Genomic DNA, 16026 nt, shown 5'->3' on the forward strand with positions numbered 1-16026 from the left:
GCTCGCAAAAATTTGTAACAATATTTTTTTTCTTTGAGGTTTCAAGCCTGTGTTGTCTGTCTTCCAAGTTTGCTTCCTTTTCTTCCTTCTGTTTAGGCTCTCTAGAAGAGAATCAACTATTCTCAGCTTCATTTGCAGCTATGCCAGCTCCACTGCTGAGAACAGCCAGGTGTATATGGGAAACACTGGAACCTAGGAAAAAGAGAATTCTGATAGTTCCACACAAAACTCTCCAAAAAATGTAAATTCAGTCTCTTCTTGCCTTCACTCTCTTTGTCCCTGAGGCTGAGTATGAAAGGGCACTGGTCAACGAGCTGGGGTACATCCTCAAGGACAAGCTTTACCCCATTAAGTAGAGCAGAGCTGGCTCCCACAGCTGGCCTCATCCTTAGGCTAAGCATGGAAATGTATCAAAGCAGCTGGATTCAGATTAACACCTCTTCCCTACCTTCAGCACAGGTTTAAAACAGTGTAGGTGCTTATGATCATGGTCAAATAACTAAAAGCTTCAGATTTCTCATCACTAAATTCTCCTTTTCTCAAAAGTACCTTTGTCTAAACATGGACCAAATAAAGTCTGAATTGAAAAAGAGGACGGGAAATTAGATCAAACTGAGTATGTAGCATTCTCATTATCCCTCATGTCAGACAAGTCAGAAGCAGTTACATAATTGGGCCTCCAGACTCTAGGCAGTGAAGTGTTAAGAGAGAAAAGCAATCCCAGGACTGCACGCTGGGTTTTGACAAATAGAAAAACACAGAAGTAGGCCAAGAGCTTGCCGTCAATGTTAGTTTTTAATTGTACCACATCAAAAAAAAAAAAAGGTTCATGTTATGGCACACATGGACAAAGAGGTAAGAAAGTGTGTAGTGCAAAAAATGGAGAAGTGAGGGAGGGAATCTGATCTGTGCTTGTGTACACACTTGTGAGTAAGAATGCATGTCTATGAGGAGTACAGTGCAGAGAAACACAAGGGGAAGCAGTGGTCCATAAGCAATTGCTATGAAAAGGAATGGGGGTGGGGAATTGCGCACAGTCCTTTTTTAGCTTCTGCTGTAAAAAAAATAAATAGACCTTTTAATCTGTGTTCTCCTCGAAGCCTTCTCTATTGACCATTCATTTCTTCTTTCCCTTCCCAGCTCTTTACCTCCTCTACATGGCTGATGAATATGCAAATGTACAATCAGTTCTGTAATAGCCTATCCTTTCTAAAAACAGGCTATAAATTTGGATCCTAAGCAGCAGGTTCTAAAAAGACCATTATACTATATGGCTGGGGGAAGAGGCAAGACCCAAATACCACCACTGGCACACCAAAGTTCTTCAGAATGTGTGTGCATGCGGCTATAAGGCGAGCCCTTCATCTAACAGAGCTAGCAGCCAGAAGGGAAAGCTCTGCTGCACTACACATGAACCTCCTCCTCCAGGCTCCTGCAGGGCAGAGCACACGTGCTAGCCTCAGGCAGGGCTCCCTGCAGGCTTTGGCAAGAGCATGAACGTGACACAGAGCCCGAGATCCCGCAGGTTTTGATCGATGCCAGCTACCGGAGCTGTGGGAGCTCTCGGGAGAGCCCCGTTCACAGCTCGGCAGCCAGGGCCCTGCAGCCACAGAGGAGCACACAGGCAGTGGAGGCTGCGCTGTGCACACACACACACACACACACGCTGCCACAGGTGTCTGCAGGGAGGTGCAGACATGTCCAGAGACATAAACACTGCTGGGGAACATGCGCACCCCCAGGAAAGGGTGGCAGCAAGCACAGCCCCTAGACCTGGTCCCTAGCAGATTCTCAGAGCTCCAGCTGACTCAGGCACGGTTAACGGGAGAGCAGAGCTCTGACCCCCTGCTCCCACTGTGCCACAGGAGGCAGCTGTGTCACAAGTAGGATGGCAGTTTGAGGGTACGTACACTGCAGCTCAGCTGCTTCCCAGCTCCCAAGGAGTTGCCTCCTTTCTTCAGTAAAATAAGCACACTTTGGTACAATACTTGCATACACTTCCATGTCTGCCATTTTGAGGCCCTCCTCAGGTTTCCACTGGGCTTTACAGTATTCCTGGATGTTGTCACTGCAGGGTAGAAGGCAAGAACCGTTAGTCCAAATTTAATGAGATGGTATTGTCCTACTATACAGGGACTGAAAGCTGAAGGTGCTGTGCATCACTTCATCACTCCAGCTTCTGAACTGCAGTGCAGTAAAGACTGGAACCCCACAGTAGGAATGAGGCCCAGATGAGCTTTACAGTTCCCCATGGAAAACTGCTCAGGAACAGATACATGCCTTCAAGCTCCAGACTAAACTGACAAGTAAGAAGATGCCAACTGGAAACTGAGTGCTTCTGCTCAAACTTTGGGCAAAACAGTAGCAAAAATATGGGCTGCAACAATTTCAGTACCCAAGGCAGCCAGGACATCCCACATTACGTACAGCTTGCCCTGTGAACTAGGACAGGGGGAGCATGCATCACCCAGGTGGGGCACAGAGATGGGAAGGTAGGAGTCATGTACACAGCACCCTCAAAAATTGGGCTAAAGGGACAGAAACTTGGATCTGGTTCTAATCCCATTTGCTGCAACCCTGAACATGTCACAGCTCTTTCTATTATAATTTACAGGTAGTGAATAATATTTGCATAATTCAGAGGGGTAATACATCAGGACATGTTACAATCATAAAAATACCTATATTCACAAAATAATTTTAAATCACATCTTTGCAGAGGCTGATTTTAAAACCAAACCCTTGTAATCTTAAAAACCACTCCAGGTTGGGTTGCCTCTGAATGGGTACATCACTGAACACTTTCCTTCTCCCCTTTCCCATCACCTTCACCACAGATGTACCTTGCAAAGCAACACAAACCCTGCAGTGTCTCAACAAATTAGGGATGACAGGAGGAAGGAATGTTATAACATGATTTATTAAAATCAGTTTATAAAATCCTAGGATCAGTTCACAGAGAAGAATGGAAGTCTCATCCAACACTCTGAAGATGGGAACAGGGCTCCCCAGAAAAGGTCCAAAGCCTTGAACTGATCTTTGTTGGGGGTGACCAGATCTGTTTGGCAGTTAGATGTGGCAATTTGGATCCTCTCTAGAGCCTTGTTTTCCTGTTTGACCTTCAACATTCTTCTAAATCTATTAACACAACAGTACCCTGTGTCCTACCACAAAGTCATTTTTGCCTGCATCACTGGAAGCAAAGGATTCTCACCCTAGACTCTGATATTTCCACAAATATTTGCTTCACCTCCACTTAAAAACAAAATAAACAAAAAAACCCCAAACAACCAAAATACAATGAGAGGAACTATTTTGATCACAAAGTAAAACAAATCAGCAAACCAAAGCCAGAATCCCATAAAATAAGGATAAGAGATGAGGAGAAAAAAAAAACCCAAACCCAAAGGTGGATATACTCCATGTTGATCTCTCTTAGGTGGCAAAAATCTTTGGATGCAGAAACACTGACAAAGCACTGTAAATAAAGTGGCATCCTCCCCTCCCTGAGCCCAGGAAACAAACCAACCCCAGCACCCCAAAACTTGCTATGATCAGTGGATGCCAGGCACGGGACCTGGAGGTAGTTACCAGAAGGGATGCTGGCAGATACCAGGGTCCGTTCAGAGAACATGCATTTTGCCACTTCTTCCTGAATTTCAGAAGTCTCTCTTCTAGAGCAGTCTCTTGTATGCAATTGCATGTCCAGTTGCACACCCTAGAGGTTACGGATCCAAGAGGAACAGCAATATTCTGGGCAGGATACTTTCAACTAATTCAATCCTCTTCACATAAAGTACCATTTAAATTAAAAACATGACAAGAGAGGGATGTGACTGGCACAGACATGACACAATGGTTACAATTTAGAAAACTTACATGTTATCAAATGAGAATCCAAGACAAACTCAAATCTTCACGTGAGCGTAGAGGAAGACTTTATAAAAATGGAAATGTATGGATGCTTTTTTCCTGTAACAGGAATAACTGATTACTGTTTAGGTGATATTCTGTAACTATAGGAGGTAAGTTTGGAAATCATTGACTATTACAATTCATTAAATGCTGCCCAGATGCATCCATAATAGAGCTGCACTTGTGCTACTCATATAAAGAGCAGTGACATTTTTCTCCTTTCTCACTGCTCACGTTTGAACTACTAGAACTCTCCTAGCAGAACACTTGGCATTTTTTTATTCCCAAGTTTAAAACAGTAGCAGAAGTTACTCTTGTAGATGTCTATTAAGGCCTCAATGCATTAATATGCTGAGACTGCCTCCTGATCTTTCCTCTCATCTGATAGTATTAAAGACAGAACAAAACCCCGTAACATTTCTGGTGTTACTGTCCCTTCCCCAGCAATATGCAACAGAATCATGTCATATATGTTAGCCTTGAAAAGCAAAGCCCCGATTCAGGTCACAAAAATGCAATCTTTCACACTGCTCCCTCTTGGCAGGATAGCTTCTTCATGATCTCATTGCCCAGATTTGTGGTACAGACTGAGTTGATCAGACTGATTTTCAGTTGTTCCTTTTAACTTCTACCCTCCACCCACAGGTCCTTGGCTTCTCTTCTCACTGGTTATTGCACCCCGGGGCTGCAGAAGAGCTGCCTGCCTGCTTCTGCTTCTTACGGCGCTTGTTCAGGAGGCGGTTGTTGGATGTTTTCAAGTCTTTGATTTTCACCTGATCATAGTCCACTCTCATGGTAGCCAAAGCACTGGTCATCTCCTCCTGAAACCAAGGAAGCAATGTATTGAAATCCCTGAGGCAGTGAGCACACAGCCACTTTCCCCCCACTACTGCACTACTGCCAGGAGATGAATGTACAAAAAGGAACCCTCTGTTACACTATGGCAGGAAAAAGCTAAGCCCTTTCTGCTGCAGTGGACTATGACTAAAGGCTTCGTTCTAGTCATGGACTCATTCAGGAGGAACTATTCACACAGTGTTTCATACGTGAGCATGCAGGACCACACTCCGCTGGCCTAAATTCCACCATGTCTCTATGCCCAGCATTTCTTACTGCCTGGCTCTGGGCCTTCATCAGCCTCTGAGCTGGGGCTGCTTTTACCAGACTCTGAACACTGCTTTCCTTGCTCTGTCACCAAACTGGGTTAGCAGGAACTGGAATAAAGAGCCCAAAGTTGTTTAAAATTACGTGCTTCAAATTCATATGCTTCCTTAGTTTAAATTATATGTTTAAGTTGGGCAAATTTAAAACTTTTAAGTGAGGTTGTGAACAAACATCTGCTTAATGAACATATAGGCATTTAGTTCAGGAAAGGGAAAATGGTTAAATATTACGGGAATGTCAGTGGCCCAGTGGAATACCTCTGGGACCTAGACAAAGCACAAGAATGGAAATGAAGAAGGCTGAGTGAAAAGATCTGTTTGATCTCTTTGACTTAGGAGGCAAAATTTGCCTAGGTCTATGAAATTTTACCATTACACAGCTCAACACCTAAGCCTGTTGAGCAGTATGTCATGGTACATCCGTACCACCAGTAATTTTATTTAAATTTAAATCCATTTAAATACATCAGTAATTTAAAAAAAATCAGTAATCAGTAAAATACACCTCAAGAACGTTGCAATTATCAACATGCCAAGCACTGGAAGTGGAGAAAATTCAGAACTACTTGTAAAAGCATGCCAACCTGACAAAGGCCAGCAGGAAAGAGTTAAGGCTTGCGCACAACTTTAAGTCTGCTCTATAGTTTCACTTTGCAGGAAGCATTCAACTGTCATCAGTACAAACTGTAGGTGAGGCACCTGGTCAGATTAAGGGAAAGACAGATACATTGTTTTTCTCCCCCCTGATGTCATAACAAGGCTAAGGCTATTTCATGCTGGTTTACAATACAAGAACAGAATAGAGAACCAGAATGCAGCTCAACCCTCCCACCCTGACCCCCTACATTTCCATCATACTCTTCGCTTCCCTATAACAAACTTCAAACTCTCTCAATGCTGTCCCTTCTCCTCTGTAACCACATACAGGGGCTCAGCAGGTAGCATCATTAATACCTGTGACATTTGGCACAGCTGCAAGGATGTCAGACGTAACTCAAATAGCATTCTGGTTTTCAACAGTTATCATGTACACTGCTGTTTATGCTTCCCTTGTTAAACATGGTTGTATTCAAAACAGCCACGATCTCCCAAGGATCAAGGAGAAGCCTGCCCATCCATCTCCTACCAGACTTGACTTCAAGAAATCTGAACTATGATTGACTCACTTTAACTTCATCCCAGTGGTCTTTATCCTCTTGCAGGACCCGTGCAGTATGAAGAGGGGTTGGTGGCACTGCCATTGATCTCTGGGAAAAGGGAAAAATATCAAAAGTGTTGTTAAAATCACATTTAGGAAGTGACTGCTTGTTCTCCTATGTCTGTGGAGGACATAAACCTCTATCTAATGTCCTTCAGTAGTCTCCATTATTCATGCTTTTAAGCACTCCACAAGCAAATTCATGTGTGAGGTAGAAAAGGACTGTAGTCCCCACATAACAGTATCTTTGAAGAGAAATCAGCACTGAGTTTCTTTGACTCTGCTCCCTTCCAGTCCAACCAAACGTTGGATAAATTTTTATGTACATTTTAGATTTCATCTGACATTTCACTATTCATTAGCCAATGTTTTAAAGTGGTTAATTGACCTTTATCTTCTAGGATCTGTGTTTGGGCATATTTTCTTGTACGTATACATTAACTGAGATTGCCAGTTTATCAGATCATAAACGTGCCCAAAAGGGGAAATTATACCATTATTCAGAGTAAGGCACAGTTCAGAAGACGGTGAATCACCTGAGATACTATTCCACATAAAACCAAGATCTACACTCACCTGCCATGGAAAATCAGTAGATACTTTAAAGTAGAATACGGTACAATTTCTAAAACACGAAGCTAAATTCAGCAAGAATCACGGTATTTTCTTACCAGTCTTATAATTTCATTTGGATATTCTATCTTCCTTATGCTTTCTACCCAAACTTGCTGTCTACTGGCATCCTACACCAGACACAGCGACGTACCAACAAAATCTAAGGAGATCTCTGTACATGTCACTGTAAAATAAGCATTACATTGGAAGCAATGCTTAGGCTCCACCAAGCTAACAGCAGCACTGCAGTAGTTACAGAAGAAATCACAACTCCTGCAAGCTCTGGAAGGGCCCCTAGATGTCCAGGTATAGTTTTATCAAGTCCAGCTGGGACGAGAGAAATAGAAAACCAGCAGACAGGCTTTAGTGGTGTCCCTGAGGAGGTGTTGCAGGTGCCCTCCTATCTGCTGTGAGCTGCTACTCAATAAAACAATCTTACCTACAAGCTAACTGACAATGTTTGCATAGTCCACAATAATACTTCTGTCATCCATTTAATGGAAAAAAAAAAAAAAAAAAAAAAGACATTAAAAAAGAGGAAAGACAAACATCCTCCTCCCCTGCTTGTGCAAGGCATCTCCCCAGACATGTTCCCACTTAAGGATTTAGGAAAAAGAAGAACACAGGCATTCACTATGTTGGTCCTTCTCCCTCCCTCCCTCTGCCTCATGTGAACAATAGGTTCAGCAATAAAAAATGCCAACCTGCAGCTCCTAGAGCATTCTTCCAGGAACAGTATTCTAGCCCAGCTCTTTGGTGCAGCAGAATCTATAGACCTTGTCTCTAATCTCCTCCTTATTAATTGGTTATATGCATATTTCAAGTAACATGTGTCACTGTAGGTGGTAGCTTCCTTAGCTATTAGGCACTCATTCTGTGAAATTCATCGCCTGCTGACTTCTGAAACACCTCCTTCTTGGGTCTTCAAACACTTAAAGCTGGAGGTATTTATTCTGAACAGTGATTACAATTTTATTTGGTTAGAAAAGACAGAAACATTGTCTAGGTTCTGTTCTAGTTCTAGGGATTTTTGTAACCCCGATTTCTCAGCTTTCCCAATCTTGTGTCTCCTCCATCAGGACCTTATACAGCTACATTTCTGCATGATTTTAAGGGCTTTCAGATCTTCTAACAGACATTATAGAAATGCTGACTATTAGTCATACCTCTGTTTCTGCCCCTACCTCTGAGGGTCAGCAAAGACAGAGAAAGCACTATGGGAGAAACAGCAGTACAAGTGCTTCTGCTCCTGGCTGATGATTTTTTGGGCATTGAGAACAAGACCAGTGTGCTTTTAGGCACAAATATGAGAATTGACAACTACAGAGCAGAGATGATATCCTGAAACTCAGCCTGGTAACTCCTGGGATTCTTGTCTCTTGTTTGAAAATAATTAATTTTGTATTATTAGAGTTGTTTGGTGGGGTTTTTTGAAACCCAAAAATATTTTTTAAGGAAAAATAAATTCAACCAAGTCACAGAATGAAACTTGAGCTGAGACCATTAACAGCTCTGTGTACCACCCTACCTGGTAATCTCTCCCAGGGTTCTAAGCTGAGACCCTGACTCCTTCCTCCAGCATTTCCAAACTCTGCCAAGGATGAGAATCCCCACTAAGCACAGGACTGTGTTCACACAAACATAGCTATGCACAATGGTGCCTGAGACCACTAATAATAGCTCTCTTCAAATCCTGTGCCAATGAAGTAAGTACATAGAGTTTATTTTTATATTTTTAAAGAGAGTAACACATGCATATGCTGCAGATTCAACAGTGACTGCCTGCTCACAGGACATAGGCTCCATAGACTTTTGCTTCCAAGGACGCTCTTGTGGGTGTCTCTCTTTGTGTGTCCTCTAGTAACACCAAGAAGAATTGTGGCTCTGCAGGCAGATGACCCTCTGTGGAGGGCACGGTAGGTTAATTAAGTTATTAGCAGTAATCATCATCCTTCTCTTGCTGTATTATGTGGAGATACGTGTAAGTTCTGCAAGTAAGAATTCATCTTAGGAAAAGAGATCTGAAACTCACATTAATCCAAGGGTGATTCATAAATTGAGAAACTGTCATCCTCTCTGTCGGGTCAGTCTTCAGTAAATGGCGAATCAGTTGTTTGGCTGAAAAACAGGACCAACAATAGCATGTTGTAGCCTACTGCTGTGTTCCCAAATAACCTTGAGAGTACAAAGACCTGCTGAATGAAGAAAGATAATGTTGCAGAACTCAAAACACCTACCTATGGCTATTAGCGTGTTAAGAAGCCATATATAGTGCGGTAGGTCACTATGTTTAAAGAGTCAGAGCAAGAAAACATCCAAAACAAGAGGTATGAAGGAAAGACAAAGGACTGGGGATTCCAGCTATGCTATCTACATCACCAAACCGACTGTGGAGAGCAAGAACTTGAGAAAAAGAAACACAGAAACAGAAAGCTGCCACACTGCCTGTCTGAAAGATGGTAACAGCTTGGTATTATGGGCTGAATGAATGCATAGCTGATGATTTGAGAAATGACACGAGACAAAAACTAGCACTGGCTGTGGAAAAAAAGGACAATAAACTCTTCTTTGACAACCAAGAGGCCACTAAAAAGACAACAAAGAAGAAACGGGTTGCACAAATGGGCTTTGCAGCAGCTTTCTGTGAACATGGTATCTGCCAAAGCAGGAGTACTAAGTAGCAGAGATACGAGATGATGAGAGTTTAGAGAAGAGTTTCCTTAATGCAGGTGGACAGACTGGAAACGCTGCATCCAAGGAACGTTACTTAAGACAGACTTACACATAACTTCCTTGGGAGAACCTAAAAAACCTTCTGAATACTAGTTCTCTTTCAGAAACAGCAAATGCAAGATGATACTTGAAGTTTGTCAAGTGAGGCTGCAAAAGAGTTTTGCAGTAGAGATTACCTAGAATCTAAAATATACAAGGAAAGAAAAGGAGAGGACCACAGACATAGCCTATTAAAATGATTACAGAAGCTGGAGGGGAATTTAGAGGAAGTCTCCATAGTTGATGCAATGATGGAATGATTAAAGAAAAGCATGACAACAAGAGTACAAAAGAGGGCAAAAAGAAGCAGTTTGCTGAAGGTGCCTGATTATCCTAAAAGAATACACAAACTAGCTGATTTAATAGGTTCAAAGGTAGAGGGCACCTATCCTCATTCAGCAAGCACACAGAAACCCTCCAAATTTTCCAAATGCATGTTCTCTCTCTGAGCTCCCCTAGCATTTTAGTAACTGCTGCAATAAGAACAAGACCCAAGCCAGTCAATATATTAAGCCAGAAACCTCTAAGTAAAATATCTTCCTTATTAATGCTCAATAGTCTATTCTGTACATGCAGCCATGAGATCCAATGAGGGGTTAAAATGCCAGAGATCAGTAATTTGTTATTGCTAAACAGCAGACAATAACAGGATGCTAGCAACAGCAATATAAAGAGCTTGTTAGAAAGATGTGCTCAGAGGTTGCTGACCTTCCTCTAATATGAAGGGCAGGTGAGACTTCCAGTTTATCAGACTGTGAGAATAAGAGGGTATCAAAACCATCCACTTTCAGGACATTGGTTTGAGCCCATCCAGGTCACAGCTGAACAGCAAAATATTTCGGTCAACGACTTACACAAAATAAATTGTTGACCTTCATTTAAGTGGTGGCTGGCAAGTTCCCACATCACAAAAAGCTAGCAGGAAAAGTTGCCATCCTTGCTGGCTGCACCACCAAGGAGGGCAAAGACTGAGTAAGTTCTTAATACAGTTTGCCTTTCTTCCAGCTCAGCTTGCATTGCAGCTGTCCTGGCATTCTCCTTTCTCAGGATTAAAGACTTCTGTTTCCAGAGGGTTTAATCTCAGCATTCACTAGCACTAGCTGCAATTTGGATGTTTTCAGTAGTCATTTACTTTCAGTAGCACTGAGGTTGCTGGCCAGTGTCTGAGTTGCAGTCATTCTCTGTATCACCTTACAAAAAATAATTTAAATTCTAAAAGAAAAGGAAACATAAACTAAGACAGACTTTTAGAAGCACAACACCATGCACATGCTCATCAGTAGCAGTGGGCATCATTACCTTCCTCTGATACCTCAGCCCACTCTGGATTGGGAAATCCATATTGCCCCATTCTAATTCTTCTCTTCATCCCTGGAGAAATGGCTTGACCAGTGTTTGAGTAGAATGGAGGGAACCCACACAGGCTGGAAGAGTGGACAAAAGAACTCTTATAACTAGGAAAGTCCTTTTGACTCTTAAAAGTCCCATTCAAGCTTATATTCTTCTGCAGGTTGCACGATTCTACTGACTAGTTAGTGGTAAGTGCAGATTTAACAAGATGTTTCCTTATGTTCATAAAGCCTCTTTCCAAATACTTACAGAATATATGTGATGACACCCAATGACCACATGTCACATGATTTGTCATACTTCTCAGGACCAAGGACTTCTGGGGCTGAAGAAGAATAAAATCAGAAATTAACAGAGTACCAGATGTTGCCTTTCGCCTCCACCACCTTTTCAGTAGCAACACACTTCAACAAGTATCGGATGCATTAAAAAACTGCAACTCACTGCAGGAACTGGGCAGTATTTTCTATTGGCAAGTTCCTAAACTCATCTGATATAGCTTTAAAACAGGAGGAATGGAGTTGGTGAAATGCCCTTCTCTTCACCTTAGTGTCTCTCTGCTCAAGAGAGTACTAAGATTACAGAAAAGCAGAAGGAGCTATAGCTAAATGTGTACAGGGAGACACTGCACTGAGAGAGGCAGGAGCATATGTTCCAGAAATCAGAACAGAAAAGATCTACTTGAGCTGTGATAAACTTTTGAATGATACCTAGTTGGAGTGTGCTTAGCTCCAGCAACTACAGAGCACTCTATTTTTCCCTGGCCTCCAGAGTATTATATTTTTCATAAAGTAACAAAATTATAGAGATACCCATTTAGAGGGGATGTTTTTTCTTTCCCACCTGATGCAGGTGAACTGTCAGGGAGCTTGATTTTGTGAGGAAAATGATTCTCTAGACATATGAGCAATCATGCTGGTTTATAAAAAGGTGTTGAGAAGGGAAATGTCAGCTTGTTTATATACAAATATAAAAGCATAAAAACACACATCTGTAAATTCCTTCACATTTTATCACTAATCCCATCTTGCAAAAATATAAAGAAACCATCAGAAAAAATACTGCTATTGTAATTAGCTGCTAACAATGAATAACAATATTTTTCAATACAAAAAAACCCTATAAAACTTACATTGAAGAGTAGAAATAATTCTTTCAAAAAATTAAGCCCTTTTTCCTCCAAAGAAATTCCAAATGTGGACTGCCTCACTCATACCATACGGAGAATGACTATTCAAAGACCAAAAGCAATGTACTCTAAAATGAGGGCATAAAGGACAGCCTACTGTGGCTTTCATTACACACTGCCCTGTCTTGGGACAAAATACAGGCAAAAATTCAGCTGTGATTAAGTCACATTGGTCTGTTATTACTAATTCCTACATTTGTCAGCTTTAAGAAGCTTTATAGCTGAGGCAATGCTCTCCCTGTTCTCTCCTACTGCACTAGTTAAACTAAGGGAAGTTTTGCAAGGAAACACTCAAACAATTACGAAGCGGAGTTCAATTGTGGCTTTTATCACATCACTCGGACAAAACATGAGGATTACTCCAAGTGTAATTAGAGTCAATATGTTCTTTCTCCTTGATCCTCATTTGTGTGCCCTGTTCAGGCTGTTTCCTCCACAACCAAGGAGCACTGAACCGTACTGGAACCAGACTAAACTTGGATTGGACCCCAGTTTAAATTCTGCAGGCTACCTCTGTATATTACACTCACAATAGAAGATTTCCCATCCATTCCTACAGTCTACATGCCCACTACAAGGGGAGGGATGACAGAATGAAACACAAAAGCAATGCCTTTTGGATAACTTACCCACATAATAAGGAGTGTAACAGGGGGTCTGCAGTGCATTTACGGAAGTTTCTTTGGCAAAGCCGAAGTCGGTGAGTTTGAGTACAGTATCTTTCTCTTTAGACGTGTAAAGCAAGTTTTCAGGCTGAAAGGCCACCAAGAGAAAAGATAAACTGGACAATGAAGAGATGTCTCTAATGAGCTGAGAGGTCAAACCACTCTCGCTTGTCTGGATCACCACTAGCATCTGGATCTTGTTACTTCTCCCACATACCATGCAGAAAGTTCCCTCCCAACATGTAGCATTTTTGCTCAGACTAAGGATCAACATCCTTCTTGACATGGTATTTAGGAGAGCAAATCACAAGACTCTCCTCAGGTCCAATGGATTCTTGAACCCCTCTCTAATTTACATGCTCTTCTAGGATTGTTCTGTCTGATCAACACACCAGTTGATGTGACAGCCCTCTGCACCACACTCAAGTAGCTAGGGTGGAAGACAAGAGAAGTCATCAGCCAAACTCTCTATGAACAACTGACATAACTGTCAGATTTAAGTGATACAGACACAGCCTCCTTCCTGTCCCCCACCCCCCGCCTCCATCTCCTGAAACCAGAGTTAATTCCATTCTTGCTTCATACTCCATAAAGGCTCTCCAAAACCGCAAGTGGCACAGAGGGAAGTACAAGTGTTTGTGCACAAGAGCAGGGACAACAGCACATCTCCAGAACCTGCAACTGTTTGAACCTGTTTTCCAGTTTCTCAGTTTTAAGGAAGCTACACCCTCTCTCATGCTAGTGTTTAGGGACATAGAGAAGAAGAAAGGGCTTGACAGAAAACAGGATTTAGGATTGGAACCAATTAGAACCATTTCTATGGGAGTTCACTGAGTGTGGTTAGGGGGTGTTTGGGGCTAAGCGCTTTGGTTTCTGTGCTGGGACACGCAACGGCACACAGCTCCACAAAAGTGAGCAGACTTTTAGTCTCTGAGCTGTTAAGTCATTCACCAGTTCCTACCTAAAGAACCCTCAAACATCCCAGTCAGTGACACCGAGTGATGACAGCTCTCCCTCCAGCTAAACACACAGAAGCATCTGTAGAGAATTCAGAAACTCAGAGCTGCAGAATCAAACAGGTGCCTCAGTCTATCATTATGTGACCTGCTCTCCACTGCCCTGCCTCATCACTGCGCTAGAACCCCCTCCGTGCAGCTCTCTTGCCTTTGCTCTTCACAGAATGAAACCAAAACACTACAAACCCTGTCAAATCTCCACAAGAACTGTGTACAAACTGTATCTAACAAAACACAGTTCCACCTGGGAGTAACTGGGAATCTCCGCATTTTCCCACATATTTACATATACTATTAAGAGTGGTTTGGATGCATGGAATTGGCATTATTCCTCCCATATATGGAGGTTCTCCTGTTTCTGAAGGACAAGGGGATTATTTGTTTCTTTTGTGGGTTTGGGGAGGTGGAAATGGATTGTTTGCTTGGTTTTTGTTTTTTTTTTTTTTTTAACGTAAGTAGGATTCTAAAACCAACTAAAACCTGGTAAAGGTTTTAGTGGAGGTATAGCATCCAGTATAAGTTCACTTCAGGTAATGTTATTTTCTTGTTAATTAACTGGATTGTAGGCTTTTTAATTAACCATCTATCCTGAGATTCCTCTGTATCCTGTACAAAACTGGAAGGCATTAACATACAACTATTCTGACCTTTACCTAGCTGCAAACTAGTGGTGAACAGATCCCTTCTCACACTGGCACAAGAAGAGGAAAACTTTGACCATCTGATTGTACCCCTAGGTCTATTTAAACCATCAATGCCCATTTATTTTTCTACCTTATGCTCTTTTCTCCCTGCCCACACACCTTCAGGCCTCACCTTGACATCTCGATGGGCAATGTTCATTGAATGCAGATACTGGATGGCTGTTCCGATGTCTCTCATTATTTCAGAGGCCTCTATAAATACAATTTTAGAGAAAGGTCACATTAACATTCCCACTGTAACTCAGGGACATGCTTGGGAATGCTTATGACTTACAAACAGCTTGCTAGAATACAGGGCTAGCGTCAAGACTAGAGAACCTAAAATAAGCCCTAACAGCTGTGTTTTGGTTTTGCAGGCAACCATTCCCCCCAATTCCTGGGCTGCTCCTCCCGAGAAGGCACTGAACGGAACAGTTGAGATCTTGCTTTTTATGAGCTTGTAAAGCTGTGCAGAGTGGGTATGCAAGCAACATGCAAGACTGAGAAGAAAGGAGCCCCAAGCAGGACATATCCCTGACTGTCCAGGACATGTCCTCCATTGCCCAACAGAGAAGTTTCACTTTCAGCTTCTAGTTCAGGAGTAATAGGCAATAGGAGAATCTAACAGATCTAAAAATAGAGCAACAGAAGAACATAGCGATTTTAGGATCGGTCATATCTTCATTCCTCACTGTCTTTAGAAGTTTTTTCCTCAGGAGAAACAAAACCACCATTTCTATTCTGCAAAGCCCAAACTGCCACCTCTGAAATACTGTGTTTTTAAAATTCAGTGTAACCCCAGTGGGAAATGGTAGTGTTTGGTGAGCTGCCTTGCAGCAGCAGTACTCTTGAAGCCTGGAAGAGTTCAGTTACATAGGGAAAGGTTTCAGAGCAGGGAGGAAAGACATTCCCATTGTATTATGTGAGCATTATATTACATCTCTGCTGACAGGGAAACAATTAGCAGCTTTAACTGGATCCTCTGTTTTCTGCATAGGCAGAAACCTCAGCTGCAGGAGTAAGAGAGAGGCAGAAACTCTCATACTGCAACCTAGAATATTTTTTCACATGCTTGAGATTGAAGCTGCACCACCTCAGGCGAGGGCAATCAGGAGGCACAAACACTCATCTTCGGGGAAAACCCTCCTTCCCGACCCAGGCCACAATCCCTAGCTCCTAATGGGAAGTTGTGGCTGATACATATACAGCCAGTGAACCTGGGGAATCCAGTGGAACTGGGCTCATTTATCTCAGGAAAAAATGGAGGCGGTTTTTCTGTTTAAGACTCCCAGATGATTTCTGAGTAAGTGTTTAGAATGCTATACAATGCTATCTAATGTAGAAAAATCATGTTTTTAGCAGAGTGGAGTCACTAATGATCACAGAACCAGTTTCCCCCCTGGAATTTGGTATTTTAGAGAGGAACAAATAAAGTTCCTGAAAATGCTTATTTTCCCTAC

At 42.2% G+C, this 16026-nt stretch overlaps 1 protein-coding gene across 1 annotated transcript in view; it reads right to left on the minus strand.

Moving 5' to 3' along the window:
• Positions 1-4352: 4352 nt before the first annotated feature.
• Positions 4353-16026, minus strand: part of MAPKAPK3 (mitogen-activated protein kinase-activated protein kinase 3) — a 13661-nt gene continuing 1987 nt past the window's right edge. Inside the window, exons 3-9 of the mRNA XM_010014560.1 lie at positions 14700-14779; positions 12832-12955; positions 11263-11338; positions 10963-11087; positions 8924-9009; positions 6245-6325; positions 4353-4736 (exon numbers count right to left, since the gene is read on the minus strand). Coding sequence (XP_010012862.1) covers positions 4578-4736; positions 6245-6325; positions 8924-9009; positions 10963-11087; positions 11263-11338; positions 12832-12955; positions 14700-14779 — 731 coding nt within the window. The 3' untranslated portion in view covers positions 4353-4577. The remainder of the gene's footprint in view (positions 4737-6244; positions 6326-8923; positions 9010-10962; positions 11088-11262; positions 11339-12831; positions 12956-14699; positions 14780-16026) is intronic.

This window comes from Nestor notabilis, unplaced genomic scaffold (genome assembly GCF_000696875.1).
Source record: "Nestor notabilis isolate BGI_N333 unplaced genomic scaffold, ASM69687v1 scaffold1735, whole genome shotgun sequence".
In the NCBI taxonomy this organism is placed as follows: Eukaryota; Metazoa; Chordata; class Aves; order Psittaciformes; family Psittacidae; genus Nestor; species Nestor notabilis.